At 41.0% G+C, this 21,798-nt stretch overlaps 1 protein-coding gene across 1 annotated transcript; it reads left to right on the forward strand.

The window, feature by feature from the left end:
- The first annotated feature begins 1,640 nt into the window (after positions 1–1,640).
- Positions 1,641–15,737, forward strand: LOC124275595. The gene is made up of 4 exons (XM_046711188.1): positions 1,641–1,718; positions 8,506–8,671; positions 9,598–9,960; positions 15,571–15,737. Exons 1-4 carry the CDS (start codon positions 1,673–1,675, stop codon positions 15,674–15,676), a joined length of 681 nt encoding a protein of 226 aa, XP_046567144.1. The 5' UTR covers positions 1,641–1,672; the 3' UTR covers positions 15,677–15,737.
- Positions 15,738–21,798: the final 6,061 nt, after the last annotated feature.

Here is a 21,798-nt window from a genome sequence, read left to right on the forward strand (position 1 = left end):
ATGGGTAGAAAGTGTGAAGCCCATTTCTGGTGTCCCCCGGCGTGATGTTGGAATATTGCTAAAAGCGGCGTAAAACCAAAACTCAGTCAGTCAGTCATACAATAACATCTCAATATCCAACTATGACAGTTTTAAAGATGCAGATGATGCTCTTTGGGCTGAGTTACGTATAATTATGTTGAACAGTATTCCAGTTAGGGCGGTGTGTCAGCACAGAGCGGGGGGAAGTCACGAAGTCTTATACGTTTACCTCCAGGGTGAAACCCACGAGCTTTTGTATGGTGTGGACAAACCCGGAAACAATCAGGGCCAACCTGGGATTCAAACCTTTAATCGTTGGTTCCTGGAGTGCCCAAGGTACGCAACTCTGCACAGCGAAATATGGCACCTTAGACGACTAGGCCACCCGTGCCCCTCTCAGAGAAATATATATGAGGATTGATTGATAAAAAGCTTTAAGCCCAACGCAGAAGAAGTTGTGTGATTGTGAAATTTAGTTTTGTTGTGGACATTCTTCTGATGCCATGGAGGTGTTTCGACAAATCAACGTGAGTCATTTGAGCAAATAGTTTCGCTGTGGCCAGTCAACAAACAAATCAGGGGTCTCTACGATCTCTGGAAAGTTGACAAGCAGCGGATGAACTTAGGTCTCTTCAACAAATCGTTGCAAGATTTTGGCGGTATCAGACAGAACTAGATCATCATGTGCCTCATCTGTTTTTGGTCAAATGTCATTGCCAAATTATCTATGAAAGTGGAATATATTCCGCCCTGGGAAGTGCTTGCTGAATTTGCAATATGACGCTCAGTCTTTTGCAGGTCGGTGCGGTGGGGTAGCCATGTGGTTAAAGCGTCCGCTCGTCACGCCGAAGACCCGGGTTCGATTCCCCACATGGGTACAATGTGTGAAGCCCATTTCCGGTGTCCCCCGCCGTGATATAGCTGGAAAATTGCTAAAAGCGGAGTAAAATCACACTTACTCACTCACTTTTGCAGGTCCGACATCACCATATGTGAATTCGTCTTAGAGTGAGTGAGTTTGGCTTTACGCCGCTTTTAGCAATATCACGGCGGGGGACACCGGAAATGGGCTTCACACATTGTACCCATGTGGGGAATCGAACCATGGTCTTCGGCTTGACGAGCGAACGCTGTAACCATTGGGCTACCCCACCGCCCCCGTCAGTCTTAGAGTCTGCTGCACCTTTACAGTGGCACTGAAACGGACATGGTTCCGAAATGTTGTCCTCATGTCTTTACGGGTGGTATTTGGTGTTCTGCCATTTTTCCGTGTACGATTACATCAACCAAGTAATCGAGTCTGACTATCGAATCCATTGTGTCACCTCTTACAAACAGCATATATTGCTTAGTACCTGTTCTAACCCGGGTTCCCAACGGGGTCACTCACTCATTAAGTCATCTGGTTGAAGCATATCATGACACCTGTTCATGTGGGTTCATGACACTACTTTCCTTATTGTAGTGAGGCCTCATGATAATCTCCATAGATACTCAGCCGTGCCTTTACTAGGCCCTACCTTTATTGTACTATGGCATAATTCAATTCATGCTGGTTAAAAAAATCGCAACTGATTATAACATTCACGCTCTAAAAAAATTTAAACAGAAGTGAACTCACACCAAAGATAACAGAACACAGTCCTACCAAATGTCCACCATGTTGTCGGCAGTCGTTTTTCTGCTTCTCTGCCATTGTAAGTATTCCAGACACATTTAGTGCAAACTCTTCTTGATACATTTTCAGGTATGTGTGAAAGAACAAACAGACACGTTACCGAATTTAATCCTTAAATATACTGAAAGGCAAAAGAAACGTCGTATTTTTCAGATTATGGATTTGGTATCAATGATGTATTTTGATGACTGAAAACAACATTTAAACAACATGATTCGAACACTAGTTGATAAGTTTGTACAACACACCAACTTTTTGGATGGTTTAAAAAAGTTTCACTGTTTTTGGACAAGGAACAGCTCAACCAAACGCAACATTGAAAGCACACTGCACGTGCATCTCGTGCGCATACAGGGTATTAATTCCCAGCTTGACTACCGATCCTTTAGTCGTTTCCTGACTACAGCAGCTATGCCGAGGTTAACAAGGGATCAACGACAACAGGCCATCGGACGTCTCCATGCAGGTCAACGTGCTACTGTCATCGCCAATGACTTCAATTGTTCTGTAAGAACAATTGAACGTCTCCGTCAACTGTTCAACACCACCAACAGCACAGATGACCGTCCACGTAGTGGTCGTCCCCTGGTAACCACCCGTCGCCAGGACAGACAGATCGTCCGTCACCACTTGCAAGACCGGTTCAACATGGCAACAGAGACAGCTCGAAACACCATTGGCACCCACCAAAGAGCAATCAGTGACCGCACCGTTCGGCGACGCCTTCAAGCCCGCAACCTGTGCTGTAGACGTTCTGCCCTGGGTCCAGTGCTAACGCAACGTCACCGCCGCTAACGTCTACACTGGGCACAACAGCGACAACACTGGCATCAGAGACAGTGGAGAACTGTTATCTTCTCCGATGAAAGTCGTTATTGCGTATTTGTGGCTGATGGGAGGACTAGGGTCTGGCGTCGCAGAGGAGAATGCTTCAATGATGAGTGTGTGATGGAGAGAAACGCTTGGGGTGGTCAGAGCATTATGGTTTGGGGTGGAATCGGACTTAACTAGAAAATCGGTCGGGTTATCTTCCAGAATCTCGGTCCAGGAAGAGGGAATGGTGTGACAGCTGCACGGTACATCGACCAAGTCCTACGACCCCATGTTGTGCCGTTTTGTGCACGTCATCGGCGTCATGTTTTCCAGCAGGACAATGCGCGTGCACATACCGCCAGACTCACTAGAACATTTCTGCAGCAGCATAATGTGGAAACCATGCCTTGGCCAGCCCTGAGCCCAGGCCTCAACCCAATAGAGCATTTGTGGGATGAGATCCAAAGATGCCTCAATGACATTAGACCAAGGCCAACAACTGCGGACCAACTACGCACAACGTTCCTGAGGGTGTGGGCTCGGATTCCTATGGCCTATGTGAATCGCCTCGTGCACTCTATGGTGAGGAGGTGTGCTGCAGTTGTGAATGCAAACGGTGGTCACACCCGATATTGACTTCGGTTCTTTCCAGTGACGTCATCGGTGAATAGGATGTGACAAACAACACCAAAGGCCTTAATAAACAAATGTTTGTCAAAAATAACGTCTGTTATCTTTTCATTGTGTCCTTGTTTCCTATTATAACCATAGAGTGATCCATTCAACCAGTTACTACCCCGTCTACATACGACGTTTCTTTTACCTTTCAGTATAGTTATGTACAGAAAATATATTCTCTGTTTCGTTGTTCTTTGATCTGAGCGTCGTGGTTAAGTGAGTTGACCTTGGTGCAGGCTGTTTTTCTGTGGGAGGAAAAGGATAAGTCAATGCGATGCATGGAGAAAGACAAAATCATACAATATGGTTTGTACATGTGGTAATGTTGGAAGATAGATGTTCACGGCGACATAGGACGATATGGGGAAACCCGAAATGTATTTGCACTTCTGTGCCCCACAATAAACAAGCGGGGAGTGGGATCATTCGTGAGCAACTCGTGTTATTCCAGGACATGCCGAAGAGCGGCTCGTGAACCCCTCGTAACTATTTGTGTGGCTTGGTATCGACAAAGCGTAAACGGGAACGGATAGATAAAGAATTGCATATGGATTCACACATATTTCCCCATATGTATTGCAGATACCATTAGACTTCGGCTTACTTACTGAATGATTAAACACAATTAGCTGTATGTTGGGTATATGTATAGAGGCACTCATTATTCATTAAAGGATTCTTTAACCGAACTACTTGAAGTGATACATTCAGACTTTCTACAATATGGTACGTAAAGGGGGCGGGTGATGAAAATGAGTTGGAATTATCCCCAGCCTTGCTGTACGGGTGACCAAGCTCGGAGACTTTGTTTAAATTTTGGTTTGACGCCGCTATTGGCAATATTCCAGCTATATGACAATTTCCTGTGAAAATCAATCAGGACTAGACACTCCAGTCATTGACGTCATAAGCATCAATCTATTACATACATACATACATACAAATACTTGTATAGCGCCAATATCCGTAAACCGCTCAAAGACGCTTTGGCTCTAAGATGGTCTAGATATCACATAGAGTTCAAGTGCTTCAGCAAAGAGACACGTCTTTAGATTTGATTTAAAAACAGCTAAATCTGGTTGTGTTCTGAGGTGAGATGGAAGATTGTTCCAGAGATGAGGGCCAGCCGTCTCGAGTGACCTGTCACCATATGTTTTTTGTCCTAGTCACAGGAATTGTCAAAAGACACTGGTCATTTGATCGGAGGGAACGTACAGGAGTATAACGGTGGAACAGATCACAGAGGTACTGAGGAGCTAGACCATGTAAACTTTTGAAAACAAGGAGTAGAGTTATATATTTTATGCGGTAGTGGACGGGAAGCCAATGAAGTGAGTGAAGAACGGGAGTAATGTGGTCTGATTTCTTTGACTGAGAGACCAATCTGGCTGCAGTATTCTGCACCTTCTGAAGCTTGTGTATAAGATAATTTTGGAGACCCACAAGGAGCGCATTACAGTAGTCAAGACGAGATGTTACATATGCCTGAATAAGAGATGCTGTTAGTCTTGACGTCCAGGTATCGTCGAATCATGCCGATGTTGCGAATGTGGTAGTACGCCCTTCTACAGATGTTATTGATGTGTGGCTCCATGGACAGTGAGGAATCAAAAATAACTCCCAAGTTTCGCACCTCATGGTTTGGCTGAATCTCACACTGACCGATGCTGAATTTAGGAGTGAGAGTGATTATGGTTTTACGCCGCTTTTAGCAATTTTCCAGCAATATCACGGCGGGTGAATTTAGGAAGAGAGATACTGGGTTGGAGACGCTTAGGGTGTAAAACCATGAGTTCAGTTTTATCATCATTCAGTTTGAGGTAGTGTGACGACATCCAGATTTTCATGCAGCTGACACACTCTTCAATGGCGAGAAATGAAGACACAGCTGATGAGGAAAGTAAGGGTTTGAATGATATGTAAATTTGAGTGTCGTCAGCATATTAATGCAGTCCAAGGTTGAAGGATCTGACGATATCACCTAGAGGAGAAGTATAAATAGTGAAAAGTAGAGGTCCAAGAACCGATCCCTGGGGCACGCCATAAGCAAGATCCTTAGGACTGGAGATGTGACCATCAATGATCACCGATTGATGTCTATCTGCTATGTATGACTCAAACCACTGAAGAGCAGTTCCTCTAATACCCATCCTGGTCTCAAGTGTATGCATCAGAATACTATGGTCGATAGTATCGAAGGCACTACCCCAAATCAAGTAGAACCAATACTGCAGCACCATCTTTGTCTACGGCTCTCAGTATGTCATTGTGCACTTTAACGAGTGCGGTTTCCGTGGAGTGGAAATTCCGGTATGCTGCTTGCATGACTTCGAAACACCCATTTAAGGTCATGTGTTCCTTGAGTCTTGTTGTGACCACACGCTCAATCAATTGTGAGGTGAATGGTAAATTTGTGACTGGCCGATAATTTTTTAAGAGCTCTTGATCTAAACTTTTCTTCTTCAGCAGTGGAGTTACAACTCCATTTTTCAATGTATCCGGTATCATACCTTCCTGGGGCGGTGGGGTAGCCTAGTGGTTAAAGCGTTGGCTCGTCACGCCGAAGGCCCGGGTTCGATTCCCCACATGGGCACAATGTGTTAAGCCCATTTCTGGTGTCCCCCGCCGTGATATTGCTGGAATATTACTAAAAGCGGCGTAAAACTAAACTCAGTCAGTCAGTCAGTCAGTCTTGCAAATACAACTTGTAGCATATAAGGACTTTTCCCTATTCTGTCACAGAATTGATGCTATCTCTGCTTGTTCATGCTCTTGCAAATACAACCCAGGTTCGATTCCCCACATGGGTTCAATGTGTGAAGCCCATTTCTGGTGTCCCCCGCCGTGATATTGCTGGAATATTGCTAAAAGCGGCGTAAAGCTAAACTCAGTCAGTCAGTCATACTTTCCTGAAGAGATTTATTGACAACAGAGGTCAATATAGGGGCAAAGGTATCCAGAGAGTTCTTAAGAAGCCATGTAGGTATAGGGTCAAGAATACATGACTTTGTCGGTGACTTAGAAACAAGTTTCACAATCTCTGCTTCTGTTGCTGGTCGGAAATGGGATAGGCATGGAAATGCAGCTGCTGGTTGGGGCTCACTGTGTGGAGCGTCATCATGTGATAGTGAGTCTCTGATTGTGGAAATCTTCTGAGAAAAGAAGTCTGAGAACTTGTCGACTAATTGATCAAGGGATGTATGAGATGGAAGAGTCAGGGAATTATCCTTAAACAGAAGCCTGTTAGCTATCCTGAACACGTCCTTCTGTCCATCCACATCCTGCAGTGCAGCTTTGTAATAGCTTGACTTGGCTGTCTCCATAAGAGAGTGAACATGATGTCTCTGGTCATTTGGGATACGATGATACGCATCAACCAACTCAACATGCTTGACCACCCGATCCCGAGGTTCACTCCCAAAAGACAGACCTCCCATAAGACAGACTCAATGAGTACACTAATTAGCTGAGCCATGCTGTCCACCCCTATTTAATTAATGAGCTGACCTAGAGTCACTACAGGGTACGTATAGTAACAACACACTCCTATCTCCTGTGCCCTTCTCAAAACATATTACTAATCCTTTTACTGAACAGAACAGAATAGAACCGAATATTATTCTAAAAAATCACATATAGTGACACAGAGAACATACAGCAAATTGATACATATTATAACATTGAACAAAGTCCAGTTTTGATAAATTTGGCAACTTTAGAGTTAAGCGGTGAATAATCACTTTTCATTAGATAAACAGTTTTTTCAATAGTAGGATGTTTACAGAACTAATAAAAAGTGAAGATCATCACCGACATCTAACTTCACACTATGCATAAGCTCACCTCAAGAAGCTTATTTACATGTTGGAGGCCAGTTACATCATGTTCATAAAGAAAACACTCAAGATCATACAAGAATAAATAACTGGAGAATAGGACGTTGTTGTTTATTTAGTTTTTGCAAATAACTGGAGAACAGAGTGTTTTTATTACTTAAGATTACTTGAAGATGAAAGTGAAATAGTATTTATAAAATTCAGTATAAACAAAGTATATAACTGGAGAACATGATAGTTCTAATAGTTATTTTTCACATGACTTTTTTTCCCTGACTTTTTTCCTACGACTTTTCCCGATCACCCTTCTTGATGTCTTCCTGTATGCCAAGAACAAGGTGAAAGGACAAAATGATGATGTTCAAGTGACTTTCTAATAAGTCTTATCTGTGCACTGACTAACGTGATGTAAAATAATATGGTGCTTGGTCTCATATGCTTGATAGGTACATGTATATAAATTATTGTTTTTGATAATATTCGCAAGGTAATGTGATCTGTCAAATATATATTGATGTACATATTATGTTGATGCAATATGTCTTAATTTAAAAATCATAATTGATTACATGAATTGATAAAACTATAGTTAGTACCTAATGTCTTTTTTTCTGGGCACATACCATTATTATCAAGGGTACAGCTTAATTAAGCCTTATGCAACCAACCATAAAATGTGTTGTTTTAAGCGGTCTGCCTTTTGGTAGGTCTGTATTATGAATGTTATAGGAAGATGGTTTATCCTCTCTGTGCAGGCAGCCTGTAGAGGATTAGAATTAGTGATGTTGCTATAAGGAAAGGGATCGTCTCAACTTTCCCCACAACTACACTCAGACCTTGTCTGGTGAAAACTTCATCGTCCATGCTGGCGACCACAAATCCTGTCGAAGGCTGGCATGCAAGACTTAGCAAACTTGGCCAGAACCATCCCAGTATATATAGCTTCATTGATCTTATCCGGAAAGAGCAGAGCCCCACTGAGACGCCAATAGTTCAGATTCTACATGGTGCTAGCAGGCCCCCAAAGAGGAGTATTGACACATCAATGATGAAATCCTTCGATGGAATTTGCTGATTCCATTTTTGATATTTTTGAATGAGCGTGTGTGTACATATAGTTAAGATAAATTGTATATTTTATAAAATAAGTACTATTGAGTATGTTACTGTAATGAAAAATAATAGTTCCAACTTTGTGTCACGTGTTAATACTGATACGGTCCCCAAGTAATCCCTTTGTTTTGCGATTTGACATGCCTGATTGCTTCAGTATATATGAACAAAAGGTGCCTGTACTATGAGGAGACCCCGGGAAGATACCGATCTCGATAGCAGCCTTTTTACGACAAGTACCAGTTGTCCAATACACATTCTAGCTTGGCCGTTCATATGCATGAGTGGGAAAGCATGTCATCAGAGAAATTCCTCCTTTTCTCCATTTCACCTCACACCATAACCATGTTGCCGCTATTCTTGCAGATGCAGTGTCCAATCCCGACCCTCTTGCCCACGAACTCCACGAAATAACACAGCACTATGATGACCGTTTGTGTCAGCATCTCCTGACAATTGACTGCAGCACACACGTGGTGCATGGCCACTCTGAGAGACTGTGTGGGACAGACATGGTGCAGTATAATAACTTGTAAGTGCTGATTTGTCATTAACTGTGAGTACTATTATGTGGCCAAGTTATTTATTGTGTGTTGCATTGTTTTTGTTGACACCAGTAGGGAACAGTGCTGTGCTGTAATATCAATCGTGCTATATTTAGACGGAGGGTTCTGCAATTACATGGGCCTTTCCAGCGTAGTTTATCCCAGAATTTTCCCAAAGTAAGATGGTATAAGTAACATTGATTGATTGACTGAGTTTAGTTTTACACCACACTCAGCAATATTCCAGCTATATGGCGGCGGTCTGTAATTAATCGAGTCTGGACCAGACAATCCAGTGATCAACAGCATGAACATCGATCTACGCATTTGGGATACGATAACATGTGTCAATCAAATCAACGAGCCTGACCAGCCAATCCTGTCAGTCGCCTCTTACGACAAGCATGGGTTGCTGAAGATCAATTTTAATCCGGATCTTCACGGGTGGTGAAGCATTTATAAATATTTTTCAAACAATTCAAGGGACAATCTGTTTTAGTAACTATTATATTCACTTAAAGTTGCTGATTATTGTTTAATCAGAAATCATGTTGAGATCCTTTCCATGCTGCGACCAATGTGGTCTGACCTAAAAGTACGTTGAGATGTGGTTACCCCTAAGGATCCGTATTAGAACTGACCTATCCCATGCTTGTCGTAAGAGGCGACTAAGTGGATCGGATGGTCAGGTTCATTGAATGGGTTGGTGCATATCATCGTATCTCAGTCACTGGACTGTCTGGTCCAGACTCGATTATTTACAGACCAACCAAACAAAAAACCAACCAACCGATGTTGTTGCCAACGTGGTTTGATCAGAAGATATGTCGAGATCCCCCATCTTTTCAGATGAAAGAATGTGTCCTAAAACAACATGAAGAGAAATATCAAACAAATATCTTGTTCTTTTCAGCTGTATCTTTGCCCACGCGAGATGCAAAGACCATTCACTGTCCATGCTGAATAAAGGAGACTGTCCCCTGCCAACAGTTGCACCTACTGGGGACGCCTTTACTACTGGTGACGCGCTGGCTACTGGTGGCATGCTGGCTACTGGTGGCATGTTGGCTACTGGTGGCTTTCCGACTACCGATGACACCCCGACTAGTGGTGGCGCCCCAACTACTGCTGCCGTTACATCTGTTAAACCTACCGGCGTGGACCCAGCATTTGCCATCATCAAGGATGTGTTCTGTAACAACATCTATCAAATCAGCTGCGGAACGGCCGTCACAGCCGACATCTGTGGAAATGATGGCAACATTTACAAAAGCCAGTAAGGATCAACACAATTACTTTCATGTGAGTGAGTGAGTGTTTATCCTTATACCAGTTGTAGTGAGTGAGTGAGTGGGTGAGCTTACCCAGCGGGCACACAACGTTGAATCAACGTTGAATCAACGTTGAATTTTGGTTGTTTGGTTGATCAACCTTTCATAAACGTTGATTCAACGTTTATCATGCGACCAAAGAAAGTTAGTCGAGATTCGTTTAGTTGTCAACGTTGTTTCAACGTAAGGAACCAACAAAATGTCAACTAATTGTTTCCTTGGCAAATTTGATACATAATTCATATTGGTAATAGGTATCCAACTTAGCAACTATCATTTCGGAACATTATTTTCATAAAAGATCAACATCGAGCTAGTGACAGATATAATCTTATATATTATTTGATTGTGCATCGATCGACGGACGGAAATATTACGTAAATCGCAGTTTTAGGTATAAAGTCATCAGTTATCCAAATTGCATTACATTTGATATTTTCCCACAAAACTGTGAAAATTGTATAATTCCCGACAATTTGTTTCGATCGCCTCGTTTGGCCATATCCGGACATGCGCACAATTATCGCGCGCGCAAAGGCAGCTGATCGTTGTCAGTTCACTTTGGCGAAGTTCAACGCAATATCGTTCTATTTTCACCATCTTCACGGCATGCTGGTGTTTATTTGGTAAGTATGTCCTTCATGTATAATGAAAACGTAGGAATGCCGTTTAAATCTAGCAGTAGCAAGAAACTCCGAATTAGGGCTCATGTTTTATCTCACAAGGTTACCGGTATGTCACAGTACATGTTTCTCAAAATTTTGTTTTGTTATTTTTCAATATATTTGCATGCATATATAATTTATTATATAATCGAATAAGATTTCCTTTCGTACCCATCACCTGATTTGAATTTTGCAAATATACATTTTCAAATAATCAATGAAGTACATCAATATAAGGAACCGTTCATAATTAAATATATGGCTGCGGGTGGTGGTGTTGATTGTAAGGGTTGGAGGGTGGGGTGGGGTGTCACCCATTTTGTTCTGGGGAGCTAATGGGTCAGCATTTTTGTACACACGCACTATGTTTAGAAATTATGGGAAGGGGATAGGGCGTCATAGATAATGTACATGACATGCAGGGTGGGCCGTCTCTTATTCTGTACATACTCATACACTTTTAGGGGCGGTGTAATTCACATTGTACATAAAAATCAACATCACCCCAAAGCCATACATTATGAACGGTCCCTAAGGGCAGCTATACAAAATCGGATAGGATTAATCAACATTTTATATTGCATCCCATTATTATGAACATTTGTTCGTTTGAATAGATCTATCAGTAAATGATGCATTGAGCACGCCCTGAACCCTATCAACATATGTATATTACTGGGGGGGGAGGGGGTGGTGGAGAATGGCGTAAGGAAATGCAACGAAAATTTTCACTTTAAAATGTCTTGTGAAAGTCTTTGTTAAGGATGAAATTGTATATAATTTATTTGAACTTTTATTTATTTACGAAAAGTGTAACTTCACTAATGATTCTTTGATGGGACAATTAACAAAACTGCACCCACAGACTTTCATTCTTACACTTGTTTGGAAGGGATATGATAATTCATGTCTCTTAAAGGTTAAAATCTTACATACAAAAGAAGTAATTTTAATGTAAGGAACATTTAATTATGAAATAAGATTATTTTAATGGAATTTGCAGAAATCTCATCTTCGAAGACTGGGTGGCAGCAATTTTGTGGATCACATAAAAGGAGCAAGGCTATGGTAACACGTTTTTAACATTTCACTTGTTTCCAGTATATCACCACAAAGTTTAAGAGAAAGATGATAATGCTCTTTCATTACCACCTGTTTTGAATATTTGTGATAATGTTTGGTCTTTTTTGGTGATAATAGTTGGTCTTTATTTTCATTTATATATTAAGGTTGATCATTTAAGAGAAAAAATTGACAATGACTTCTCCCGGAGATGTTTAGTTTAATGAGCACTCCCTTGCTTGGCGCCATATTGTTTTCCGCCGTAAACAGCTGGATGCAAGATAGCACGCGAGAGGACAGAAGTCATACATTTATAGATATATAGAGATGTTTATTGCTGGGAAGCACACTCTTCAGGTATTTGGTCAGCTGTAGAATTTGAATATGATGTTTTTTTATTATTGTCAAAGGGTAGGTTTTTTCATTATTTGCAATCTAATATGTGTGCAGTGAAACATACTGAGATTTGGAAGAGTCCATTATATAAAGTACAGGTGTTGTTAGATATCAGCATTTTATGTACATGTTCCTTGTTAAGATCATCTATCGAGTATATTAGAGAAGGTGTATATTTGTAGTGTTTTAAATCAGAGTTATTTTCAGTGTATGACCTACATTTCAATATGTTTTGGCCACCTGTCACCTTTGGTCAAATAGAGTAGGACCTCCATTTCTTGGAATTGAGAGTCAGAGATGCACTGTTTCCAAGAATTTGCGTTAGCCAGCGATGTTTGTTTACGAGTACATTTAAGTCTTTTTGAGTGTAGATTGGAGTTGTAAGAGATGTTATTCAATGTCTTATTATTCATGGTATGATAGATTATTTCTGACAATGTAGAGTTTAATCTCATTATTTTATTGTTCATGATTCAGAGAAGCATAGTTATGACGTCGCAGATAATACGCACACATAATTCATTATATGAGAGATTTTCTAAGCGTTCCTATAAGAGATTAAGTGTAAACATATATGAATTATAAAAAAAGTTATTTATCTGAGTTTTATGAGTGTACAAATGACAGAGAGAGAGAGTAGATAATAGAGAATATATTGTATACTTATGAGAGCTCATTATTGTTTTCAGAACTCCATGATCCATACTTCCTTGTGTTTGGGAACAAATGGTGTTGGGAGACCTCCCACAATAGACTTGTTCTTTGACCTGTGAACCACCACCCATTTTGTTTTCTTATCATTTAATGTAAAATGGCTTTTGTTACAATTTATGACTCCTGGTAGCAAAATTGCTACATCAGTTCAACTCCTATTAATTTGAAATAATCATTTCCGAGAATCTCTAAAGAAAACTAAATCTGACAGAATAACAACAATCTTCCATTGTTTTGCAGGACAATGTCAAACAATTTGATGTCAAGAATGAATGTTGATGGACAAAACGGCAAGTTTTCTTTTAAGAATACAAGGTTGTATTCAATCATCTCTGGTAAGTTAATTACCAAGTGCAGCATTTTCATCATGACCATAGCAAATAATATATGACAGTAAAGCATCGTCTAATTCATCCTACCGGTAATTCATAGTCTAATTAAATAATCAACTTGCAATTGAGGATTTTCTTTGAAAATGTTTAAGAAAACTTCCATTCCTTCGGTTGAAAATATAAATTGTTTACACTTTTCGTTCATATGTTCACATGCCAAGTTACAGCAGTGAAATGAACCTTTCAAGTGATTGATTAAACAAATACTTGAATCATTTAAGACAATATATCTTCCATATAACTTATTCATGTATTTAAATATAAAATTTCAGAATGTGTCCTATCTCAAGGGAATGAGATGGGAATGCATCCGAAGCAAATTTCAAGAAAGTTAGGAACGTTTCTGAAGTATCCACCTGACCACCAGGCACGGAGTGGCAGAAAGAAGAGGAGCTGATAATTTTGTTTTTGGAGTTGTAATTGTGTTGAAAAATCTGAACTGTGGTATTGAAATTGGTGGCGTAAATGTCACTTTGATGCTATATGCAGATGATATTGTGTTATTAGCACAACAGAGATCACCTACAGACTATGTCATGTGTGATGTTTTACATTATGCATTAAACCACGTTTTCTGTGTGCGTGTGTGTTCATAAAGATTTCATGAAAAGTGACTTGTTTTATGTGCTGTCTTCAGGTATAGTTCCTGGTCATCTTGGATCCCTTTCATGGTGAAAGTAATTGCATTGTGTTTATTCAGAGGTCTGTCTAAGAGCTGAAATTCAGACAAAATGTCTTCTCGTGACAATTTTCACCTTTTCAAGGTAACAATACAACAGTAAATAGTTTTTCTTAATTTGGAATACTCTTTTCTTCTTACTGGAATTATACGTCCAACTGACATAAAACTTAAATGAACATTATATTGAATGTGGCATTTTAACCAAGTATTTTATCAGGTAAATATTTTTACTGCAATTTTCTGTTTGAACACTGTTTATTGCAGGTAGCTTTTTGGGTATTTTAGCTGGATGCAGGAGTTTGGTGCTACTTTATTGTAGTTTAAAGATGAAATGCGAGTCTATTTAAAGGAAAGTGTAATACCTCCCAGACACAACCACGGAACAACCCATTTTTAACGTTAATAATATGTCAGACTTCAACATTGATTCGACGTCGGATATCTACGTCAAAAAAACTTTCATATACAACCTATTTTCAATCTATTTTCAACGTTGAGGATCAACCTATTCGCAACGTTGATAATCGGTCAAACTTCAACGTTGATTCCACGTCGGATATCTACGTCAAAAAAACTTTCATATACAACCTATTTTCAACGTTGAGGATCAACCTTTTTTCAACGTTGATAATCGGTCAAACTTCAACGTTGATTCCACGTCAGATATCTACGTCAAAAAAACTTTCATATACAACCTATTTTCAATCTATTTTCAACGTTGAGGATCAACCTATTTTCAACGTTGAAACAACGTTGATGTGCCTGCTGGGTAGTGTTTAAGCAATATTCTAGTTTTAAAGTGTGAGTAAGTGAGTTTAGTTTTAGCAATATTCCAGCAATATCAAGGTGTAGGACATCAGAAATGGGCTTCCAAGTTGGGAATCGAACCCGGGACCATAGACCATTAGGCTACTCCACCGCCCTGTATGTTGGCTTGCAGACATGTCTTGCTGATGTGCATGTACCTGATAAATTCTACCTTGCTGGTTGTATTACACGTATGAAACATGTAGATGAATTAGCGGGTACCTCAGTCATCCAAATTATATTCGAAACAACAAGGGCAATAACAAGGGAAAGTCTTTAACATCACCTACAGATCAATAAACAACATGGGCAGATTTTTAACATCACCGACAGGTGAAAACCAAGTGCAATTTTTAAAGCATCACCTACAGGTGGCAGATTTTTAACATCACCTAGAGGGCATTAATATGGGCAGATTTTTAACATCACAAGCAGGGCAATAACGAGGGCAAATTTTTAACAGGGAAAGATAACATATCTGCATTCAGGTTCACCCGGATCAGTCAGGTTTTTTTTTAACATCGTTATCAGCAATACTGTAGTGGTAGCGGTTTGCAAATAGCGGAGTCTGAATCAGACGATCCTGTGATGGACATCAAGAACATCAATCCATGCACCTGGGATACAAAAACATAAAATCGACCAAGTCAGCTATTCGATCTGTCTGTCCAACTTATCTATCTAATCGCCTCTTACGATAAGCATACACGGTTTGAGGACATAATTCCTACCAAGACTCAACCACAGATATATACCTCTGCTGAGATCTGTAACCATTTTACTTACTGATTCACAGATACACCATGATCTTCCAGTAATAATGAGCTTGTCTTCCAGATGCATGTTCTCCAAGACGAAGTGCTATAAGGTTGACCTTGAGTTAGCAGAGGCCTCCACGTGTGGGGTGAAAGGCCTGTCAGTCAAGACCACGCCCAGCTCATAGTCTATGCATCGACGAGCTCGTGTGTCCCACACAAAACCATGCCATTAAAACATGAATACAGCTTGCTTTTGTTCAACATTTTCTGTATGCCCCTTGAATTGTCAAGCTTCTTGGTGAAGATGAATTAGGGGTTCTGTAAGTTCATTTATGAATGGTACATGGGCACTGCAGGTAAATCCATACCTGTAGTTCAAACATTAAAGAATGAAAGAAAACCGATAAATATTAAAGTGGCCATTAAGAAGCTAATGGGACAAACATCCGGGGTAATAAATGTCTGAGTTGTGTTGAATTTGTTACAGGCATATTTGAATTTGTTCTGTAGCCATTTATTGAATGGAACTAGATCAACTGAGAAAGAAATGTATCGGTTTTCTAGTGTCCACTTTCAGTGCCTCTGAAGATAATACTTTGATTAGGTAAAAGACATGTCTTGAGAGCGATTGTGACCATGAAAAAGGGAATTATTCCTTTTAATATTGACGTTTTGAAATGTTCCGACCACAGTATATAGGAGGTGACAATTATGATATGACAAGGTTATTGCTTGTTGTATGGAGGAGGTCACAGCCACCTTTATGGTAGTATGACAAGGTTATTGCTTTTTGTATGGAGGAAGTCACGGCCGCCCCATTATGTTGTGACAAAGTTATTGTAAGTTGTATGACGGAGGTCACAGCCACCTCATTATGGTATGACAAGGTTATTGCTTGTTGTATGACGGAGGTCACAGCCACCTCATAATGATATGACAAGGTTATTGCTTGTTGTATGACGGAAGTCACTGCCACCTCATAATGGTATGACAAGGTTATTGCTTGTTGTATGACGGAGGTCACAGCCACCTCATAATGGTATGACAAGGTTATTTCTTGTATGACGGAGGTCACAGCCGCCTCATAATGGTATGACAAGGTTATTGCTTGTTGTATGACGGAGGTCACAGCCACCTCATAATGGTATGACAAGGTTATTTCTTGTTGTATGACGGAGTTCACAGCCACCTCATAATGGTATGACAAGGTTATTTCTTGTTGTATGACGGAGGTCACAGCCACCTCATAATGGTATGACAAGGTTATTGCTTGTTGTATGACGGAGGTCACAGCCACCTCATAATGGTATGACAAGGTTATTTCTTGTTGTATGACGGAGGTCACAGCCGCCTCATAATGGTATGACAAGGTTATTGCTTGTTGTATGACGGGGGTCACAGCCGCCTCATAATGGTATGACAAGGTTATTGCTTGTTGTATGACGGAGGTCACAGCCGCCTCATAATGGTATGACAAGGTTATGGCTTGTGGTATGGAGGTCACAGCCACCTCATGGTAGTTGTTGTATGACGGAGGTCACAGCCACCTCATGGTAGTATGACAAAGTCATTGCTTATTGTATGACGGAGGTCACAGCCACCTCATTATGGTATGACAAGGTTATTGCTTGTTGTATGACGGAAGTCACAGCCACCTCATTATGGTATGACAAGGTTATTGCTTGTTGTATGACGGAAATCACAGCCACCTCATAATGGTATGATAAGGTCATTGCTTGTTGTATGACGGAGGTCACAGCTGCCTCATTATGATATGACAAGATCATTGCTTATTGTATGACAGAGGTCACAGCCATCTGTAGTGTGACGATATGGTTGCTAGTTGTATGACGGTGGCGTTGCCCCGCTTTGAGCAATGTTCCAGCAATGCCACTACAGGCGTAAATACTACCAAGCTAGTTGTATTTCACTTAGATGAATGAGAGGGTACACCGGTCATCAAAAATATATTGGAAACATCACAGACAGGGCAATAACAAGGGCAGATTTTAACATCGCCGACAGGGTAATAATAAGGGTACATCTATAGCATCACCGACAGGGCAATAACAAGGGCAGATTTTAACATCACCGACAGGGCAATAACACGGGAAGATCTTTAACATTACCAACACGGCAATAACAAGGGCAGATGATTAACATCACCGACAGGGCAATAACAAGGTTAGATCTTTAACATCACCAACAGGGCAATAACAAGGTTAGATCTTTAACATCACCAACAGGGCAATAACAAGGGCAGATCTTTAACATCACCGACAGGGCAATAACAAGGTTAGATTTTTAACATCACCGACAGGGCAATAACAAGGTTAGATCTTTAACATCACCAACAGGGCAATAACAAGGGTAGATCTTTAACATCACCAACAGGGCAATAACAAGGTTAGATCTTTAACATTACCAACACGGCAATAACAAGGGCAGATGATTAACATCACCGACAGGGCAATAACAAGGAAAGATCTTTAACATCATCGACAGGGCAATAACAAGGTTAGATCTTTAACATCACCAACGGGGCAATAACAAGGAAAGATCTTTAACATCATCGACAGGGTAATAACAAGGGTACATCTATAGCATCACCGACAGGGCAATAACACTGGAAGATTTTAACATCACCAACAGGGTAATAACAATAGCAGATCTTTAACATCACGGACAGGGCAATAACAAGGGTAGATATTTAACATCACCAACAGGGCAATAACAAGGGCAGATCTTTAACATCACCGACAGGGTAATAACAAGAGTAGATCTTTAACATCACCAACAGGGTAATAATAAGGGTACATCTATAACATCACCAGCTTTATCACCGACAGGGCAATAACAAGAGGATCTTTAACATCACCAACAGGGCAATAATTACATATTTAACATCACCGACAGGGCAATAACAAGGTAGATCTTTAACATCACCGACAGGGCAATAACAAGGGTAGATCTTTAACATCACCGACAGGGTAATAACAAGAGTAGATCTTTAACATCACCGACAGGGTAATAATAAGGGTACATCTATAGCATCACCGACAGGGCAATAACAAGGGCAGATTTTAACATCACCGACAGGGCAATAACACGGGAAGATCTTTAACATTACCAACACGGCAATAACAAGGGCAGATGATTAACATCACCGACAGGGCAATAACAAGGTTAGATCTTTAACATCACCAACAGGGCAATAACAAGGTTAGATCTTTAACATCACCAACAGGGCAATAACAAGGTTAGATCTTTAACATCACCGACAGGGCAATAACAAGGTTGGATCTTTAACATCACCAACGGGGCAATAACAAGGAAAGATCTTTAACATCATCGACAGGGTAATAACAAGGGTACATCTATAGTATCACCGACAGGGCAATAACACCGGAAGATTTTAACATCACCAACAGGGTAATAACAATAGCAGATCTTTAACATCACGGACAGGGCAATAACAAGGGTAGATATTTAACATCACCAACAGGGCAATAACAAGGGCAGATCTTTAACATCACCGACAGGGTAATAACAAGAGTAGATCTTTAACATCACCAACAGGGCAATAATAAAGGGCAGACTTTAACATCACCGACAGGGTAACAACAAGAGACGAACTTTAACATCACCGACAGGGTAATAACAAGGGCAAATTTTAACATCACCGACAGGGCAATAACAAGAGAAGATCTTCAACATCACCAACTGGGCAATAACAAGTGAAGATCTAACATCACCAACAGTCTAGAGCAATAACAACATCAGATCTTTAACATCATGAAAGGTTAATGACAAAGACAGATTTTAAATATCACCGACAGGGCAATAATAAGATATTTAACAGGGACAGGCAACATATCTGCATAAGGTGCATTCAGGTTCGTCCGGATCGGTCAGGATTTGCTGTATATTATAGCTATATAACAACCATAGCCGCCTCATAATGCGGTGATCTGTATGGCAGGAAATCAGATTCTGTCTATACAGAGCCATCTCCATTCCCGACTTCCACCAAGGACATTGCGATGTCTACTGAACTGCAGCTCACTTATCGTTCACTTAATGAGCTCATTCAGTCTTATAACAACGGCTTCAAGACTTTAATCGAGAAACATGCTCCTCTCCAAAGAAAACTAACCAAACTGATGCTCCTTGGTACACGGATGGTACACGGATGGGCTTAGAGAGTTGAACCATGCACGTCTAAAGGCTGAGAGACGATGGCGCCGGACCAAATTGTGTATTCATCATCATCTCTGTAAAGACCAGTGCAAACTAGTCAGTAAACGTCTCATCAAAACCAAAAAGGACTGTTATTGTGATAAATGCAGTACAGATCACAAACAAATGTTCAAGCTTACAAAGAATCTTATGGGACAATCATGTGAAACTATCCTACCAACCCGCTTATCTGATACAGCCTTGGCCAACAAGTTCAACGACTTCCTAACTACAAAGGTTGCTGCGACAAGAGACATGACGTCTTCTGTACAGTCAGATGTTCTTGATGTCTGTTATGGGAGCGGCTGTTGAGTTTGTTCGTGAACATATAAAACACTTCACACCAGTTACCATGGATGAGGTTCCCAAATCCTTCTGAAGGCTCCATTGAAGTCTTATGAACTTGATCCCCTCCCAACATACATACAGAAGCTATCGCTCACTCTGATCACATTAATCATAAACAAATCGCTGATGAAATCACAAGTCTCTGACTGTTTCAAGACTGACTGACTGAGTTTGGTTTTACGCCGCTTTTAGCAATATTCCAGCAACATCACGGCGGGGGACACCAGAAATGGGCTTCACACATTGTGCCCATGTGGGGATTCGAACCCGGGTCTTTGGCGTGACGAGCCAACGCTTTAACCATAAGGCTACCCCACCGCCCCAACTGCTGTTTCAAAAGGGCTTATGTCAGACTATTGCTGAAGAAGGTTGGCTTGTACAAAGAGACAATGAAGAATTATATACCAGTGTCCAACTTAACATTCATGTCCAAAATCTTGGAGAAAGTTTTGTCTCCTCGTCTCCAACTTCATCTTGCAACTCACACCCCTCCATGATAACTTTCAATCAGCTTCCCGAATCGGGAGGCGGTGGGGTAGCCTTGTGGTTATAGCGTTCGCTCGTCACGCCGAAGACCCGGGATCGATTCCCTACATGGGTACAATGTGTGAAGCCCATTTCTGGTGTCCCCTGCCATGATATTGCAGGAATATTGCTAAAAGCGGCTCAAAACCCAACTCACTTCCGAATCGGACACTCTAAGGAGATTGCCATTCTTAGGGTTCACCACAATATTGCACAGGCCTTTGACAACAAAACATCCGTAGCACTGATGCTTCTAGACCAGTCAGCCGCCTTTGACCTCATCGACCACGACATACTGTTCAGTCGACATCGATACATCTATGGTGTATAAGGCAGTGTTCTCACTTGGATCCAGTCCTACAAGTGCGTGACAATCGGATCACCATGTTCAGGAGAAAAATGTCTCAACTTTGGCGTACCACAAGGATCCGTACTTGGACGAGTCCTCTTCTGCTTATACTCTAAAGCCATGGGTGAAATATGTCGTCGTTATGATCTACCACACCTTGTCTATGCAGATGACAAATTTACAAAGTTATACCACCTTGCAATAACTGGGATAGTGCCACCAGCAGACTGGAGGCATGTCTACATGTAGCTGATATCAACGATTGGACAAGTTCCAACATGCTGAAATTAAATCAGGATAAAACAGAACTGATAATCTTGAGACCCAAGAATCAGACTAATAACACCCAAGAGCTTGAGGTACAACTTGGCAACAACAGAATCCATGCTGTTGACTCGGTGAAGAATCTCGGGGTATATTTTGACAGTTGCTTGAAAATGGAGCAGCAGGTCAATGTTGTTTCTAAATCCTGTTACTACCAAATCAGGAATCTTGGCACCATCTGACAATATCTTACAGAGGACACCTGCAGAACCTTGGTCAACTCACATATCACATCAAGACTGGACTATGTTAACTGTGTCTACTGTGTGGACTGCCGCAGTCTCTCAAAGACCGAGTACAGAACAGTGCAGCGCTACTCATTACTCGCACACAGACACACGACCATATCACGCCGATCCTGAAGATCTTGCATTGGTTGCCATTGCACCTCTAGTGCCAGTACAAGATCTTGATGTACATATACAAGGCCTTGCTTAACACTGCTCCAACATATCTCAAAGAGCTCGTCATTCCTTATGAAAACAGCGCGATCTCTTCGATCACAATCTGCATCTCTGATCG

The sequence above is a fragment of the Haliotis rubra genome, unplaced genomic scaffold, assembly GCF_003918875.1.
Source record: "Haliotis rubra isolate DU_JTF1 unplaced genomic scaffold, ASM391887v1 Scf20, whole genome shotgun sequence".
Classification (NCBI taxonomy): Eukaryota; Metazoa; Mollusca; class Gastropoda; order Lepetellida; family Haliotidae; genus Haliotis; species Haliotis rubra.